At 37.0% G+C, this 16,161-nt stretch overlaps 2 protein-coding genes across 12 annotated transcripts in view; one reads left to right on the top strand and one right to left on the bottom strand.

The window, feature by feature from the left end:
- Positions 1-16,161, top strand: part of tenm4 (teneurin transmembrane protein 4) — a 202,193-nt gene that overhangs the window by 12,551 nt on the left and 173,481 nt on the right. The gene's annotated exons all lie outside the window — the stretch shown is intronic.
- On the bottom strand, positions 14,144-14,901 carry LOC124394548 (ubiquitin-fold modifier 1-like). Its single transcript, XM_046862858.1, has one exon. It carries the CDS (start codon positions 14,842-14,844, stop codon positions 14,569-14,571), a length of 276 nt encoding a protein of 91 aa, XP_046718814.1. The 5' UTR covers positions 14,845-14,901; the 3' UTR covers positions 14,144-14,568.

Below are 16,161 nucleotides of genomic sequence, written 5' to 3'. Positions count from 1 at the left end.
AGTGTGTTCTTATCGTGGGTGTGAGAACTGCAGGATTAAAGGTGTGAAAATTAAAGGTGTCTCGCTGATCACTAGGATCTAATGTGAACTCTTATTATTATGAAGAGTTGTAGATTTTAGCACACGTCTACTATGCAGCTTGTGTGCTCATTTTGTTTGCTCATTTCACAGGACAGCTTTTTTTCCTTGTAATGTGACTAGTGGAATATATTACCACTGTATTAATGTGATATGTAATAGAATGGGAATAAAATTTGTCCACTGGAAAAACTCTGAAATGGAAAGTAAATGACGGGAAATGAAAGCTGTTTTTGTTCATGCTGTTCATGTTTTATGTAGGTGAACTTTGATCTGGGAATTTCCATGTTTTGGTCTTGTGAACCAACAAGATCATGCGACTGTGGTCTCTCTGTGGTTATTATAACGTGGAGGAGCTGCTTATTAAGTTGAGGTCACAGTCGACTTTTACCTTGGTGTTTTGTTTACTGAGTCTTGGTGTAGATCTGAAAGAAAAAAAAATACGTCCTACTACGTTGTCTACTAGCGTGCTTTAAAATTCTGCATATTTCATTTTTTCATTTATTTATTTTTTGATAACCATATTATGCACGATATTTTAAACTATTTTTGGTTTATACATTTAACATTGTTGAACATGACAAAGATAGGACGTGTTTTTTCTTTCTGTAAACACAGCTTGCATGCGCCCCATTTTAAATCAGTTTATGATTTGCTTTGGAGAATGAAGCTTATCGAATTTGTTGATGCTATGGAAACAATGATGAAGGAGCATTAAGAGTGTATAAATATCTCTATTGTAGTGATTTAAGTTATAAACTGTTAAACACAATAAGCTCATTAATGAGGTGATCTTATATTGTATTATTAACTTTAATTGTCTGGACAATTTAAAGTTTTATAAATTGAACTTTTTCAGAAAATGAAACAAAGTATTTCCTTGACAACTTGTACAACATTTTGGAACAAAGGTTATCTTTCAGTTGTGTTTAAATCCGTTTCTATCGCAGCAGCTTCAAATATCTTAGAGTGCAACTGGACCTTCAGTCATGGCTGTGCTTTTATAGAAGACTTATCATCCCCTTCAGATCCAACAGCACAGTGGTATATAGGCTAGTAATGGTTCATAAAAGCTGTCCAAAACGAAATATACTCTTTTTCTGACCTTTATCTTAGTCTAAATGTTGTCATCTTGTCCTCTTACTGAAAGTGAACTTTTTATATGGCAAGACTTTCCGAATGTGAGTTTCCAAATGTGTTTTTAAAGCAGCATATCTGCTACGGTGTAAACTAGCTCCAGGTGTGTCAGTGATCTCTCTGGGCTCTGCGTACATACTCTGATCACTCTTAATCTGCTTAACCAGGAATGCCCAACTCCTGAAGACCTTCCTGTCGAATTCATTTTAGTTCTAACCCAAGACACGCACATACACACACATCTCAGTTAATTAAGTCCTTAAGCGGCATCTTAATATTAGGACCAGGTGTGTTTTGAACTAAACACTGCAGCGTAGCAGATTTCTGGGAATGATTTTACATACTAAGCCTCCACACACACACACACACACACACACACACGTTTTACTTCTCTTTCACACTTGCTAGCTGTCCTCCCAATGCCAAACTCTGTTTACCCACAAACAAAACATAGTCCTTCCTCTGTAATGGTTCTCAGAGCTACACTAAGGCGTTATATAACACACCTTTATCTTCATTGAGGTGTCACTAATAGTTGAGTGCCAGTGATTTCCCCATCTATCCCACCAAGCAGTTAACAGGCATTCATTTTCTTTAGTCCTTTGCTAGCTTGTTTGTCTCGCTAGAACTTATTTTCTGCCTCTCATTAATTTGATTGTGTTCAGATCCGGGGCTGGCCGTTGAAAATCTGTTATGTAAAATAGTTTATGTTCGACGAAGGAAGCATTTCAATTAAACATGTTTGATTTGTTTTGTGTAGGAAATGGACTACAGACGCTTCCTACCTTCCAAATGAGTTACGTTCCTAACGACCGTATACAATATTTTGTATTAAGTAATAAAAAAGAAAAAAAATGTATAATTAAAAAAATTCAATCAAAATAATTAATTCGCCCGAGTCCAGTGCGCATCATGTAGACTGGTTACGGTCGACAACTAGCCAGCGGCGGCTCTCCTCCGTTTAGAATTTTTCAGACTCCAAACAAATTTCACTTTGAGGACAGGTTTGTTCGTATTCACGACACTTCGTAAAGTGAATGTTTGTAAAGTGGGTAGCATCTTATTACCTAGACATATTCAGGTTTTATTGTATTACTATTATTGAAAAGTGGTTTTAGAACTATTTGTTAATCCGCTTTATAAAATGCAACATGAAATCAGTGGAAATTAGTTTCTTGTTTTAAAGGAAAACTCATGAAGTTCAAGTATAAAAACTTTGCGTGAACAGTTGACATTTACAAATCCATTATAGCTTGTTTACTTAAGTTCAAAAAGTAAGAACAAACACCACTTTGCTTTGCCTAGTTGTTGAACCAATCCATTAGTGGAAAAAAGGAAAGGAAAATATTTTTTTGTATTCAAAACAGAGATCTCATTAGACGATCAAGCAGAAGGGATTGTTGAAGCAGCCAGCCGGTGGCATACACACTCGGCTATTCGTGTTCCCACCAAAGCGGCCTCGATTTTCAAACTCAGCTGAGTGCAAGTGTTTCACTCGGCTCAAAAGGCATACGGGCCTCTGGCGGAGAGAGCTGTGAGAGACTTGTCAATATATTTTGTGAGCATTAGGCAGCAAAGTGGAGTGATAGCTCTCAAGGGGGCTGCCCTTAAGCTGTTCTTCTATAAATATTAATCAGGCCCACAAGCTTGCCTGGAAGGTAGCTTGGCACATTTGGCCTGTGTTGCCGGCTGTAGTTCTGCATGTCAAGCTGTGATTGGGGAGAGGACGAGTTGACATTTAGCGACATGTCTCATTTCCAGCCCAATTTCATGATTCCCTTCTGAAATGGCACCCTGAGCCGCTGACCTAAAAAGGGAAAGGAAGAGTTGATGTATAGGCTGCTTTCCCTAACACTTCAAAAGAGTCCTTCCAACAAGTGTGCTTTGGTTCCCTCCGACCTTTTCATGTAAAGAACTGCAAGGATGGAAAGTTTCATGTCATTCAAGAAACCAAATGTACCCACTACCTGGATTTCTATAGCACGCTAATAGTAACAAATCTGTTATTGTACATTAAGCTCTTAATGTATCAGTCACATTGCCGCAGCTAATCAGCTGATGTAATATGGAGAAGACATTAAACACTTTTGCACCATACATATGCAATCACTTAATCACTCATTCGAGTGCTGTTGATTAGTTAATGAGCAGCATTTCAATGTTTTGCTAAGCATCTTATATACCACTCATTTATAAATGCATGACGTGCATAAGTCTCACACACAGACGTATCGGACTGCATAATTATGTCTCACTAGCACAGAACGGACTATTAAAAACCCGGCCATACATAATGCATCGGTGGCTGTCACAAGAGTTTATCTTCTCCTTTTTTTCCTGCGCAGAGAGAACGATCCCTGAGTGGAGAAATAACCTTTAAAAGAAGAGCGAGCTTCTGTTTTGGTGCTTCGTTTTTTTCTTTGCAAAATAATGTCAGGCCCTCTAAGTGCCTTTGAACTGACCAGGAAAATGCAGCATGCACATTGGGCTCCGGGTGTGAGTACTGAGGCGTTTAATGGCTGCCACCAGCTTGGGCATTCAGTTGCTTTAACCACTCACCTTTTGTTCCCATTTGGTTCAACCTTATTTTGTCAATGCCTGACTCTTGGGAATTGAGTGCACGAGCGTCGTTGGGGTTTTGCTTCATGCGTGTGCAGTTTTCTGTAGTAATCTTTCAACTACAAGAGGAAAGAGCAGAAAAAACAACATGGCATTATGATATGAATATCGTATTGTTGTAGGTCAGCTTTTCCGACTGTATGATCTACAATTTCAGTTATACTATTCATTCACTTGTATTTACAGTAACAAGCAGCTTATTCGAAATCAGTGTTGTTCCTTCTGATTCTTTAGGTTTCTATCTTTTTACTGTGTTACATAGTTTTATGGTGTAAAAATATTCAAAATATTAATATACACTGTATGAACTAAATTTTGTATTTTGTGGACACCTGACCATAAAAGTTTGTATGTGCTTTCTGAACACTCCATTCCACATTCAGTCCCCTTTTGCTGTTCCCACTTTTCTGGGCAGATGTCCCTTTACATTGTAGAGTCTGTTTGTAGAGATTTGTGATCACAGGGTTCAGGTCAGGGCTCTTTAGCAGGCCATTCACAATCTTCCATTCCAACGCCATTTTAAACCATATCTTCATGGAGCCTGCACTTTGCACAGGAGAACTATCATGCTGGAACATGTTTGGGTCTCACAGTTCAAGTAAAACGAAAATTGTAATAATCCGTTCCTATACATCATATACAATTGTGTGGTGTCAACTATGTGGTAACATTTTGGGGGAAAAAAAGCAAATATATCTGGAAAAGTCAGGTTTCCTAATACTTTTGTCCAATTATCAATGTTCATAGTATAGTAATAATAAATAATAGTATTAGTAATATTATTATTAATACTACTACTACTACTACTACTACTACTAATAATAATAATAATAATGAGGGAAAGAAGAAAATAAAAGATGATGATGATGATGATGATGAAAAAGGCCTCGAATGGTTTTATTTTAAAATATATCTGTACTGACAGTATGTGGTTTAAAACTTATTAGAAGCACGTCTTTATCTTTGATTCAATCAGAATTCCGAATGGGTTTTGCTCATACACATAAGGAATTTGTTCTGGTGACAGGACATTTAGATACGTAACAGACTCTTTAGATCCTCGATAGTGCAGCTCATCAAATGTGGACATCATTCTGAAGTGGTCCTTTAGTGGTTTATAAAAGTAGGAAAGATGAAAAAGTATGAGTGGACATTTTCTAAAGCATAAAGTGGATACAGAAAAACATGGCATGACAGAACCTGCACTAACATGTCGACGACTTGGAATGCTTGTTTGTTGTGACCCTTTCTGCTGGATTAAGATTAAATACTACTGCTTTTCCATCCTAGTAGGCTTGTAACTCTTAATTGTAGTTGTCACAGAGTAAAGTGAACAGATGTAAAATATTTCTTCTTCCAGATAATCTTTTAAAAGGTTTCAGAGCATGTGTAAGTATGTAATGAGTTCGTCTGATGGCAGTATAAGAGGTTTGTTCTAGATTTAAAGTTGAAGTCAGAGTGGATTTGCTCGTCATTGGACGTTGCTTGAGTAAGGCTGCTGTTTGTTCGGGCTTTTGTAATTGAATGATTCAGTGCAAGTTGGATTAGAACGATGAGTTGTGTGTGACAAGGTGCAAAATCGCACCTCATTGATGTTTTGGAGTTTGCTCAAGCGTCTACATTAGGGTGTTAATTAATTGACAAATGCAGTAGATTTAACTTATTTTTATCTTCCTGAAGCCTCATGTTTGCAACATTTTAGCCAAGAGGAAAGCAGCGCTACTTCTTATATTAACATAGAGTTAAGAAAGTTTGTCTTTTCCATTGTGTAGAATGCTTCCTGCTGCTTAGTGTGTTCTTTGTAAGAGATTCAAATATGTTTCATTCATTTAATATCACTATTTTTGTTGGGGTTTTTTGTTCCATTGTTGAGAGTTTTGAAAACATTAAAAAAAAAAATTCGTCCTCTAGTACTTCTCATGGAGTTTGTGTAAATCTAAGTTATAGAGAATCTGAATGTGCAGACTGCCCTTGTGGTTAAACAGAAACCGGAGCATTTTCTCCTTCCTTTGTTCAGCATAAAAGGAGAGTGTTGACAAATCATGTCATCATGTAGCAACTATCTGTTAGTGCAGTCATTTTTGTCCTACCTTGGACAGAGTATGAAGGACAGACGTAACATAAATCGTGTCTGCCTTTAACTGCTGTTTTAGCAGGAACCACAAGCCCCACGTTAGCAAAAGTCAGCCCACCAAGCATCGCAGCTCAATCATGTGCATCAAGCATTCCAACAACTTCAGCCAAATCAGAACCTCAAACATAAGCAACCTTCATTTCATTTCCAGTGCTAGAACATTACATACACACGTCACATGTACAGAGATCTAAAACAGCACAGCGCTTTTTCTTCTCTTTTCATTTTTTGTTTTAGAAGGTGAAACAAGGTTAATATCAATTACGTTTGCATAAATTAGCATCAATCGTATTGAATTTAGTTCAACACAATTAATAGAAACGTTTCCAAAAGCATAGAGGAATTGCGTCGATTAATTCTGGACATGAATTTCTTTAAAAAGGAAAGTCTAGTCGATATTTTTGGGGGAAAAAACAAATATTTTGAATGTAAAGCTGAAAGAAAAGGACAAAGCATAACTTTCCTCATAGAACTAAAGAAGCTACAAAATATTTAATTTTTATTTTTTTATATTTTACACACGAAAAAAACAAAAACAAGCTGTACTACAGCAGTATGCTTTATATAGTACCAACAGTATAGGTCAATACACACACATTTGCATTTAATGTTAATTAAATGATTATGAATTTATGACTTTACATTTACATGTGAAAAAAATCACGTGAAAAAATGATGAGGACTGACTGCATCTAATATGATTCAGAATATGAAGAAGTACACTTCAGTAGGAACACCTGAACGTTTGCTTACACAGTTAAAAATCTAGCCTTTTTTTTTTCTTTTTCATTCTTCATTCTTCTCTGTACCGTGCCCTTGCATTTATTTTCTTGATGTCACCCAAATGAGGATGGGTTTCGCTTTTGAGTCTGGTTCCTCTCAAGGTTTCTTCCTCATAACATCTAAGGGAGTTTTTCCTTGCCACAGTCGCCACGGCTGTTCATCAGGGATAAATACACATTGTTCACCTTAACTGTTAAATTCCGTAAAGCTGCTTTGAGACAATGTCTGTTGTGAAAAGTGCTTAAGAAATAAACTTGACTTGACTTGTTTTTTTTGTTTTTACTAAATGTAATCCTCGAGGTTTGGTATGCTGTTCATTCTGTTTCACTAAGATGCATTGTGCTGCTCCTTTTTTTGAAGGAGTATTTGCTTCATCTGCATCATTTTTATTCATCATGTTAGATCCAAAGGTACATCAATAACTGCTCACATCATTTTGAACAAGTACAGTACCAGTATTGTAGGTGTGTATTAAACAGAAACAAAATTACATGCCTGGAGCCCCACTTATATCCACCATTACTGTGTCATTTAATGACCTAGGTGTGAAGAGGAGTGATATATAAATGTTTCACATCTCTCTGACCCATTTCTCATTTGTTAGCTCATTTTATCCAGCAACACCCCCCCCAACACACCTCACTCCACACACCCCACTCCACACACAACTACTCCAGGCTCATGTAAAGAATTGAGAAATCCCCGGTGTGACTAGATTTGTGTCAAAAATCCATTTCCTTGAAATTTTCCAAAATTGACTAATAAAAATGCCAGGCACAAAATGAGTTTAGTAATGGGCTTATTAATATTAATTCAAAGCCACTTCTTTATTTCGTCTTGCTAAAAATATATACCAGGATCAGAAGATTCATTGGAGACTGTACTTCAGGGAAAATGTTGAGTGAAATGTAAATTACAAGCACTTGCATTATATGCAGTAATTGGAATTAGAACCAGTATAAGGGACGCCACATTGCGTGATATTAAAATTTGATGGGATAATGTTAATGTGTATACAATCAAAAGAAAAAAAAGAAAGATAAAGGTCAGGCTTCTTGATTGGCAACGTCGATTGTTTGGCTGCTTGATAATGGAAATACTGATTTGTTCTTTGAAAGATTGTAAGTTTAGGTTCCTTGTACGCTTCCTTAATTTTTGAGTCTTATATATCTAATAAATAAAAATACAGTTACAGTAACACATAAGGCACAGGCAGGTTTGTGAATTGCTGTCTCATTCTGTTGTCATTCCCTTTCCCTCCATTGTGCTACATAACCAGTAATTTGATTTGTTGCGTTTCGCAGTGACTCGACCGTGTTTGCGAGTATTGCACAATCCCAGTTTTGCCTAAAAGTACTTCTTAGGTACTAGAGCACATTATCTGCAACCCTGAAGCGTATTTTCTGCACACTAATTCATGTTCGAAATTAAATATTAAGGATGTGGTCATTGGGGAAGAGAGATAAATCACAGTAATATGGCTCACTCGCGGAAGAGATTAATCTTACCCCCGGTGTATTTGTGTTTGTTTTGGTCACACGGTTGACTTTTAAATCACGAGAAGCACAAAGTCAGAATCAGGATGGAGCTAATAATATAATAAATGGCACTGGAGCGATTTTGCAGCTAGTTAACGTCTATATTCAGTGTCGTACCAGAGACCCAAAAAATGTTGTGTAATAAATAGAAAAAGTGCTCCTTGTTGAATAAATAATAGAAGCACTCAGTCTAGACAAGGCGAGAGACAGAGTAGGGGGAATTCTCACTTAACCAAATCCCCTCACTTGTTTTAACCCCTTAACAGCTGTTACTGGTGATAGAGCAGCTGTATTTAGAACCCTCTGTACATTTTGTACAAACTGCCAAAACAAATTAAGATGCAGGAGACAAATATATGTGTATTTTGAGGTGATTTGGTTCCTAACCGTTTGAAATTGAGGAAGTTTGCTGCTATTTTTGCATTTTCAGCAACCACCTTGTGTAAAAATCAATCAATCAATAAATCTCTTTTCCATCAAGTGTGGGATGTGGGAAACACAATAAAATAATTTGTACACCTTTCAGTTCCTATTACTTGTGCATCTTAAGGGGCTAACTACACATTTAGGGTCTAACACAAACTTATTACCTGCATCTGTATCGATGTAATGCTTAAAACTAGATGTAAAAACGAGAGAAAACGCTGGAAAACAACATAATGGTAGTATTAAACCAAAAAACAAAACAAAAACACTGATCCTGACCAGGCAGGTTCTAAGGATGACTGACTAAATGAACAATAAATGCATTTACATTTATGACCACAGTTTTCAAAGCTTTATATCTAACCACTTGCTCCTGCTCATATGAAAGTAGCTCGACTGTGTCATTACATTATTTTGTCTTTTATTATATCTGTGTATCAGACCTGAAAACATCAGGTAGAGATCATTCAAATGAGACTAATCACTGTTTCTTTACCCTCTAATGAAACAGATATACATTACAGCATGGTGTGATCTGTGTGATTATTTGGTACCAGTGTAAATGGACTAGTGTATGAAGAGCCAGAGTGATGAGCTTTTCAGCAGCAGATGCATGCTCTCGGAAGCCGAGGCGGAAACGCTTTTCCTGTTCCCAGGAGCTCAGGCTGAAATATCTCCATGCTGAACTGGATCATCATTCTGTAGTCATGATAAAAGAGAGCATGCCGCTTCTAATCCTTGTCTCTGTCTACGGCCGCTCCACCCACCTGCTGTGACATGATTCAGACTCGGGTGTTACTGCAGCAACCCAGAACAATGCCAACGCCAGAATTCACAGAACAATTAGGATTTAGTCGATTCAAAATGGCAGAAAGAATCAACTTTGTAATTGGAGTAAATTAACAGGGAATTATTATCTGCTTGTTTAAAGGAGAAAGAATGCAGAATGTGATGTGTGCATTTGTTTCTGTAAGCAATTTTTTTGTTCAAACTGTGTTTTCTGAGCCAGTAGATAACACAAAAGCAGGAATATTGATTTGACTTTATTTACCCGAGCTGGGCTCAGTTTTAGGGAAAATACTTAAACCCCTATAGTCTCAATTGTATCACATGGTCATTAGGTCTAAAAAATGTTTCTTCGAGTGGAAGAAATGGAAATGGCTTAACTGTATTCACAATGGAGGAATGTTCAAATGTTTTCTTAAAAAAAAAAAAAAACAAACATGTTTTGCATTTCCATATTAAAAGACAGGTTGTATCATTTATGCCGTTAGCACAGATCAGTCTCATGCACAGACTTTCTGTAAGGTTTTTGTGGTCAAATACTGTTTTTTTTCCCCCACAACTTTCTGCTATTGGGATTTTTTTTGTTGGTAATGCTGGCATGTCTGTATAATAATGGAAGTTAACAAGATCTTGCATAAAAGCTGAAATCATTGATTTCTTGGGTGGTGTTCTACTTTTTTGGATTCGTTTTTATTCTGTCCAAGGTTGTTAAACTAATTAATAATTTATCTGGAACACGCATTTGAATACACACTAAACTAGGCCTTTAGCAACAGAAATCTTTTTGACCAATAAATTCTTTAGCTTTACCATAGGTCTGCTTTTATCAATGTTTTTCATCAATCTCTGCTAATAATTATAGTTAAAAAAGCTCCTTGCAAAAGCTAATAAAATGTTTTCTTTTTAGAAAAAACTGAGTATTAAGAAATCTATGAGCCTGTCTGCAAATTTTGAGACATCAAATATTTTTAATAATTAAAAAATACTGAAATGAAACCTGTTTGCAATTATTGCAAGTTATAAATAGAAATCGAATCATCTCTGCTCAGTCTTATCATATGTCTATCTAATGAGGACATTTTTGCCTTTTGGCTAGTGTTTGAAATATTGATCAATGGCCATTAAGAATGCTAAGTAATCAGCAGTTTTTTTGTCCCCTTTAAATTCAGATCTTTTAGGTTTATTGTTTGCTAGATTTTAGCTAGAAGTCTAGATTTTAGACTTTTTATTTGCTGTAGAAACACGTGTTCAGTAGAATATAGGATAATAGATGCCTGTAGTTCATAGTCGAGGTCAGAAGTTGAGGAAAGGGTAATCAGTGAGGAAAAGAGGCACCTTCTGTGCATGGCACACTTGGTGCGTTCTTTCATTTGTGTCTCAGCAAGACTCCATCTTCTGTTGACTCAATATTGTAATCAGAAACCCAGGGAGCCAAGATGGATACAGCAGGTCATGTGTGCCGTAATTAGTGGAGAAAATAGAAAGTCAATGTCTTAACATCCTGCTAACATTGTTATTGACCCTGCCAGGGTTTAGCCACATAGTTAAAAAAAAAGAGAAAATATGTATTTCTGACCTTGTGATGTCTTTCTAAATTCCTCAAAATAAAATCATTTCTCATACACTCTAGCAGGGAAAAAAAGTTATTTATTATTGTGCTTTTTTTTCAGCCAGCCGATGGATATGAATTCATTTTCTGTAGCTAAGCAGTCCAAAATTTGGTGTGGTAAAAACATTACACATGCACATCAATATTCATATAGTTCCACTCATTAAAATGAAATGTGTTATTGGTTGTGTATGCCCTCTGGTCTGTGCAGTTTTATACATAAGAAAGGCCACATGTTCAGAAACGAATGTAAGGGTATGAGAGACGGTGCTTATTCAGCAGCAGCCTGTTTCGGTTGAAGAAACATGCTGACTTTTGGCATACTTTGCAAAATTAACACTACATTATCATTCGGCTACATAGGGGAACATATATTGACTGCAGTTTATACGCAGTGCTTGGAAACAACTCTCGTTGTCAATTTGAAACAAAAAATGCTGACAAATCATGATTATATGATAGAAACAAAGATACATAGGTGGACAAATTAATTAGCTCGAACACCCAGTTAGTGAAAGTGTCGGTGTGTCGTCCATTCCCAGTGGTGAACTGTAACAAAGTAAATGTAATTTGTTACTGTACTAAAGTTGCTTGTTCGTGTATCTGTACTTTACTGTACTTTACTTTACTGTTTTGCCACCAATCAGAGTAGAGCGTGCTCACTGTTTTCAACTTTGTTGCTGCTGCTTTGTGGTATCTATTTAGCACCAACATACAGTTCAGCAAAAGTTCAACAGCAAGCAGAATATTTTGAGGGGAATAAATGATGAAAGAACTCCTGATAATTTGAATAGATATCAATCAGTGTTTGAATAATTTATATCATTATATTAATAGATTGGTAATAGTAATATTAGAGTATTTTTACATAAACTGAGTTGATTAAGTTGATAATATGAACATTATAGTCATAATAAATACTTAAGTACATCTGGAGGCAAATACTTTTGTATATTTTACTCAAGTGAATGTTTAAAGCGAGCACTAACTTTTACTGGAGTGATATTTTACCGAGTGTCTCTCTACTTTAACTCAAGTTTGTGAACTTCATCCACCACTGTCCATTTCTTCTGAAGGTGCTAACTGGTATGTGGTTAGACAACTAAACAAATACAGAGTTCCCACAAAAGGGATGACTAGTTATTGTCTTCCCAGTCCTCTCGCGATAAAGTTTGTGACGTAGCACATTGTCTGTTCCTGAACAAAAAGTCCCCAAGGCATTGGCAAATGTGATGTTTTCTGCTTGTCTACAGTGCAGAAGTATGATTCTTGCTAGCATCTCGTGATATATTTAACTGCAAGGTGAAGGAAGGTTGTATGATTGCTTTTTTTATTTTACTTTTTTAATACTTTGCTCAGATGTGCTGAGGTTTCTACCCACGCTATATGGCCAGGAGTTTGTGGGCATGTGATCATCAGAACGGTTAAATATTCCAGATTTAGTAGGTTTAGTTGATGTGTTTTTGAAGGTTTTAAGTTAGATGTGAGGATTTGCTCATTCAGCCACAAGAGCAGTACTGAGGTAAGGCAACGATGAAGCACTGTCTGTGTTCCGAATCGTCCCAAAAGTGTTCACTGGGGTTATAGTCAGGGCTCTGGGCAGGCCACTTGAGAACTTCTACTCCAACTTTGGCACATTGAGTCTTCAAGGGGCTCACTTTGTGCACAGGGGCAATGTTATGCGAGAACAGGTTTTAGTTCTAGTGAAGAGAAATTGTAATGCTACAAGTGTAAAAAAAACATTCTAGATAATTTATTTGCTTTAAACTTTGTGGGAAACTATTTGGGAAAGAACTGAATTGGATTTGATAGATAGACTAGAAAAGATTACCTGTTATAATTTGGGTAGTAAAAAATATATATAAATCGTGATCAACTGAAAAAATCACCTGATCGACACCAGGGCTGATGTGTGTAGTTCAGCAGGCGATGGGATTCACAGGCATCATACCACTGTGAAGTGAATTAAGTTAATAAATGAAAACGTTTTCCAGAAAGTCAATAGGAGGATGGGTTTATTTGTTCACCAGGAAACTACAAATAGCACGGACATGATATCTACTTGTCCTGGGCGCCAGGTCTAGCGATTTGCCCACCCCTGAGAATAACTATATGAAATAATGCAGCAGGCTGTAGGTAGCGGTAGGATTTCAAAGCAGTGTTGTTAAGAAAGCCGTGGTAATTAAATACGTTTACCAGCAGGCTGTCAAGCTCCAGCACTAATCCCTGATGACATGAGAAATTGTTTGCCTGCTTAGATAATGAAGCATCCCACGGGTCAGTTTGGAGGTTTGACCCATAGGTTGTTACACTGTTGCCATGATATAAGCATATCTGAAGCGTGAATGATGGACATGACATTATTCATGTTGAGTGATGATGCAGGAATCTGAAGACCAGTAATAGCCGTCACTCTGCCTGGCGCTGTGCGCTGCTCTACAAACCTTCTCTGTGCTCTCCAGCTCGGATTCCCTCCATCTGCCAAGTATCATGTTCCTCAAAACCTTAGGTCTAGAGAAGAGATATTAAACGCAGATTTTCTTTAACTGCGGGGAATGACTTGTGTATTCTGGCATTAGTGGGATATTTTAGCTCTGTGCAAAACACACATATAGGACAGAAATGTAAAGACCATACCACAGTGCTGTTGAGTTGGGGGACTGGTATATTGATATAGCAAATACTCCTCATTATTCACATGATAGACAGATTTCAAAAACATGTTTAATTAAACAAAGAGAATATACAGCCATTTATATGTTGTAGTTGTCTATAAGGACCTGCTTATTTAATAGTTAGGGAAGAAGTCTCGGGTGTCAGCATTTTGGAACAGTCAAGAACTTTTCACTCTTTCATGTTGCTCAGTAACAAAACAGGATCTGTTGTTCGAACCCGAGAAGGGAGCAACAGCTAATAACTGCTACGACTGTAAAAGGGGTAATAAATGACAATTTAGTCAATTTAGAATTGATGCAGTATAAGACACCATTATTGTCAGGGTGCGTGAGAGGAAGGACCCCAATGCAGGACACAGGATGAATTTCAAAAGGCAGTCTTTTAATTAGAAAAACAAAGTAATAGTTCAAAACTTATGAACCGCACTTAAATCGGAGCCCCAAATACAAAACAAACCAGGGGCAGGGCAGAAGAGAAAGGAAGCAGACAGAAAAATCACAAAACAAACGTCCAAACGTCACATACAGCATGTATCAAATTAAGCGAATAATGTGCCAAAAACGTGTTTATTTGAATTATTAATAAACAAACTAAAAACATTTTTGGAAGTCTTTTGTCCAGTAAACATGAATCACTGAGGGGGAGAAAGTCCACATGAATGGATGACTGGGGTGGGATTTTGCTGCTTCTGTTTAAAAAAAAGCAAACTAACAGCTCAGGACTGGAAAATAAATAAACAAGCATCTTTGTCTTTTCCACGATGTTGAAAAATCCCTGATTGTTCAGACACTCGTCGGACATTGACCTGCTCCAACTCGATCTCGGGGAATGAATCGAAGCTCCGATCCATGTTTTAGGAAGACGTTTCCTGCTGTTTGTGCTGGATTGATTCCGATGCCAACATTTGTAATAATGGCACTGGTTGCGGCTGGCACTTTAAACTCTTCTGCTGCAAACTTCAGCACAGCGGTGAATGGTGTACTGTCAGGTACACTTAATACTTTGTAGGGTAACCGAGGATCCGACGTCAGGGTAATTTTAAAAGTGACTTTAGACATGTTTTCCGTCTGCACGGTCTGAAAACTTATGAAACGCACTTAAATCTGAGACCCAGTGGACAGTGTTAGGAATAATAATATTATTATTACTGGCCTTTTATACTTTTGATGGGGGACATTGCACTGTGACGTCATAGGTAACTTGTCATTGCTTACACTGTATGTCTGCCTCTAGTGGTGAAGCGTGGAAATACAAATAAATAGGAATCCTTTCTTACAGACAGAGAGCAGGAACGGCAAATACAAAACAACAAACCAGGGGCAGGGCAGAAGAGACAGGAAGCAGACAGAAAAATAACAAAACAAACGTCCAAGAACTGGCAAAAAATTCAAAAACTGCTGTCCGAATCCGGGAAAAAAGCTAGTCCAAAAAAAGCCAAAAAGCAAAGTAAAAAATAATCCACAGGGAAAAACTGCAGGAAGGTCCCAAAACAAACATGAAGCCGAAAAGACAATCTGGCGAGTCATAAAAGGAGCTGACGTCTATTTATACACACGGAAGATGGCCGCACCGGAAGCGGAAGTTGGATTACCGGAAATTGGATTACCGGAAAGGCACGCGCCGTTGGCTGACAATTAATGTCACTTAAATACAATGAAAGCAGAATTTAAGTTCATTTTAATAGCGTGCAAACATATAAAACACAAGACACAACAAACAACTCCAAAGAATCAAGGAAACCATAACCTTTGCACAACGACACAATGAACAATAGCAACAACCATAGAAAACAAACATGAAACAATGAGTGCTAAGAAAATTGATACTTATGTTTAAGTGCTAATTACAAGATTGTGTTGCAGGTGTGAGTTATTAGTTATGAACAAGTTATGTGGGGGTGCAGTGGCTGGTGGGATTCATAGTTCAGAGCCATAATCCCGAGAGATTTACAATACTGATATTTTGAACATCATCATTTTACAATTTAACTTTCAGATATAATTTATAAAGCAATATATATTTTTTTTAGTTCTTAGTAACTGCAGTTTGAAAGGCTTTAAATCAATGCCTTCTATTTAATATGTTTTTACTCTTATCTTCCATGTCTTTTGTCAGTTGCTAGCTATTTTGTTAGCTAAATTAAATATTGTGAAAAGTACCGTGTGCAGAAATTTTTTTCAGCCCACCCAGTACTAGCTTGCACTAAAAAATAATTACTATTACTGTCTTTGCATTGGGCTACATCACATCATTCGTCGTTGATTATTTTCCTAGAGTTACACTTTCCATAAGCAGCAGGATTATTGGTGATTTTTTTTTTTATATTTCATGTTATCAGTATATCAGCCTGACAGGATACAAGGATTGTGACATTA

Source organism: Silurus meridionalis, chromosome 12, assembly GCF_014805685.1.
Source record: "Silurus meridionalis isolate SWU-2019-XX chromosome 12, ASM1480568v1, whole genome shotgun sequence".
NCBI lineage: Eukaryota > Metazoa > Chordata > Actinopteri > Siluriformes > Siluridae > Silurus > Silurus meridionalis.
The sequence above is the reverse complement of the archived record's forward strand: the minus strand, read 5'-3'. Positions and strand labels throughout refer to the sequence as shown.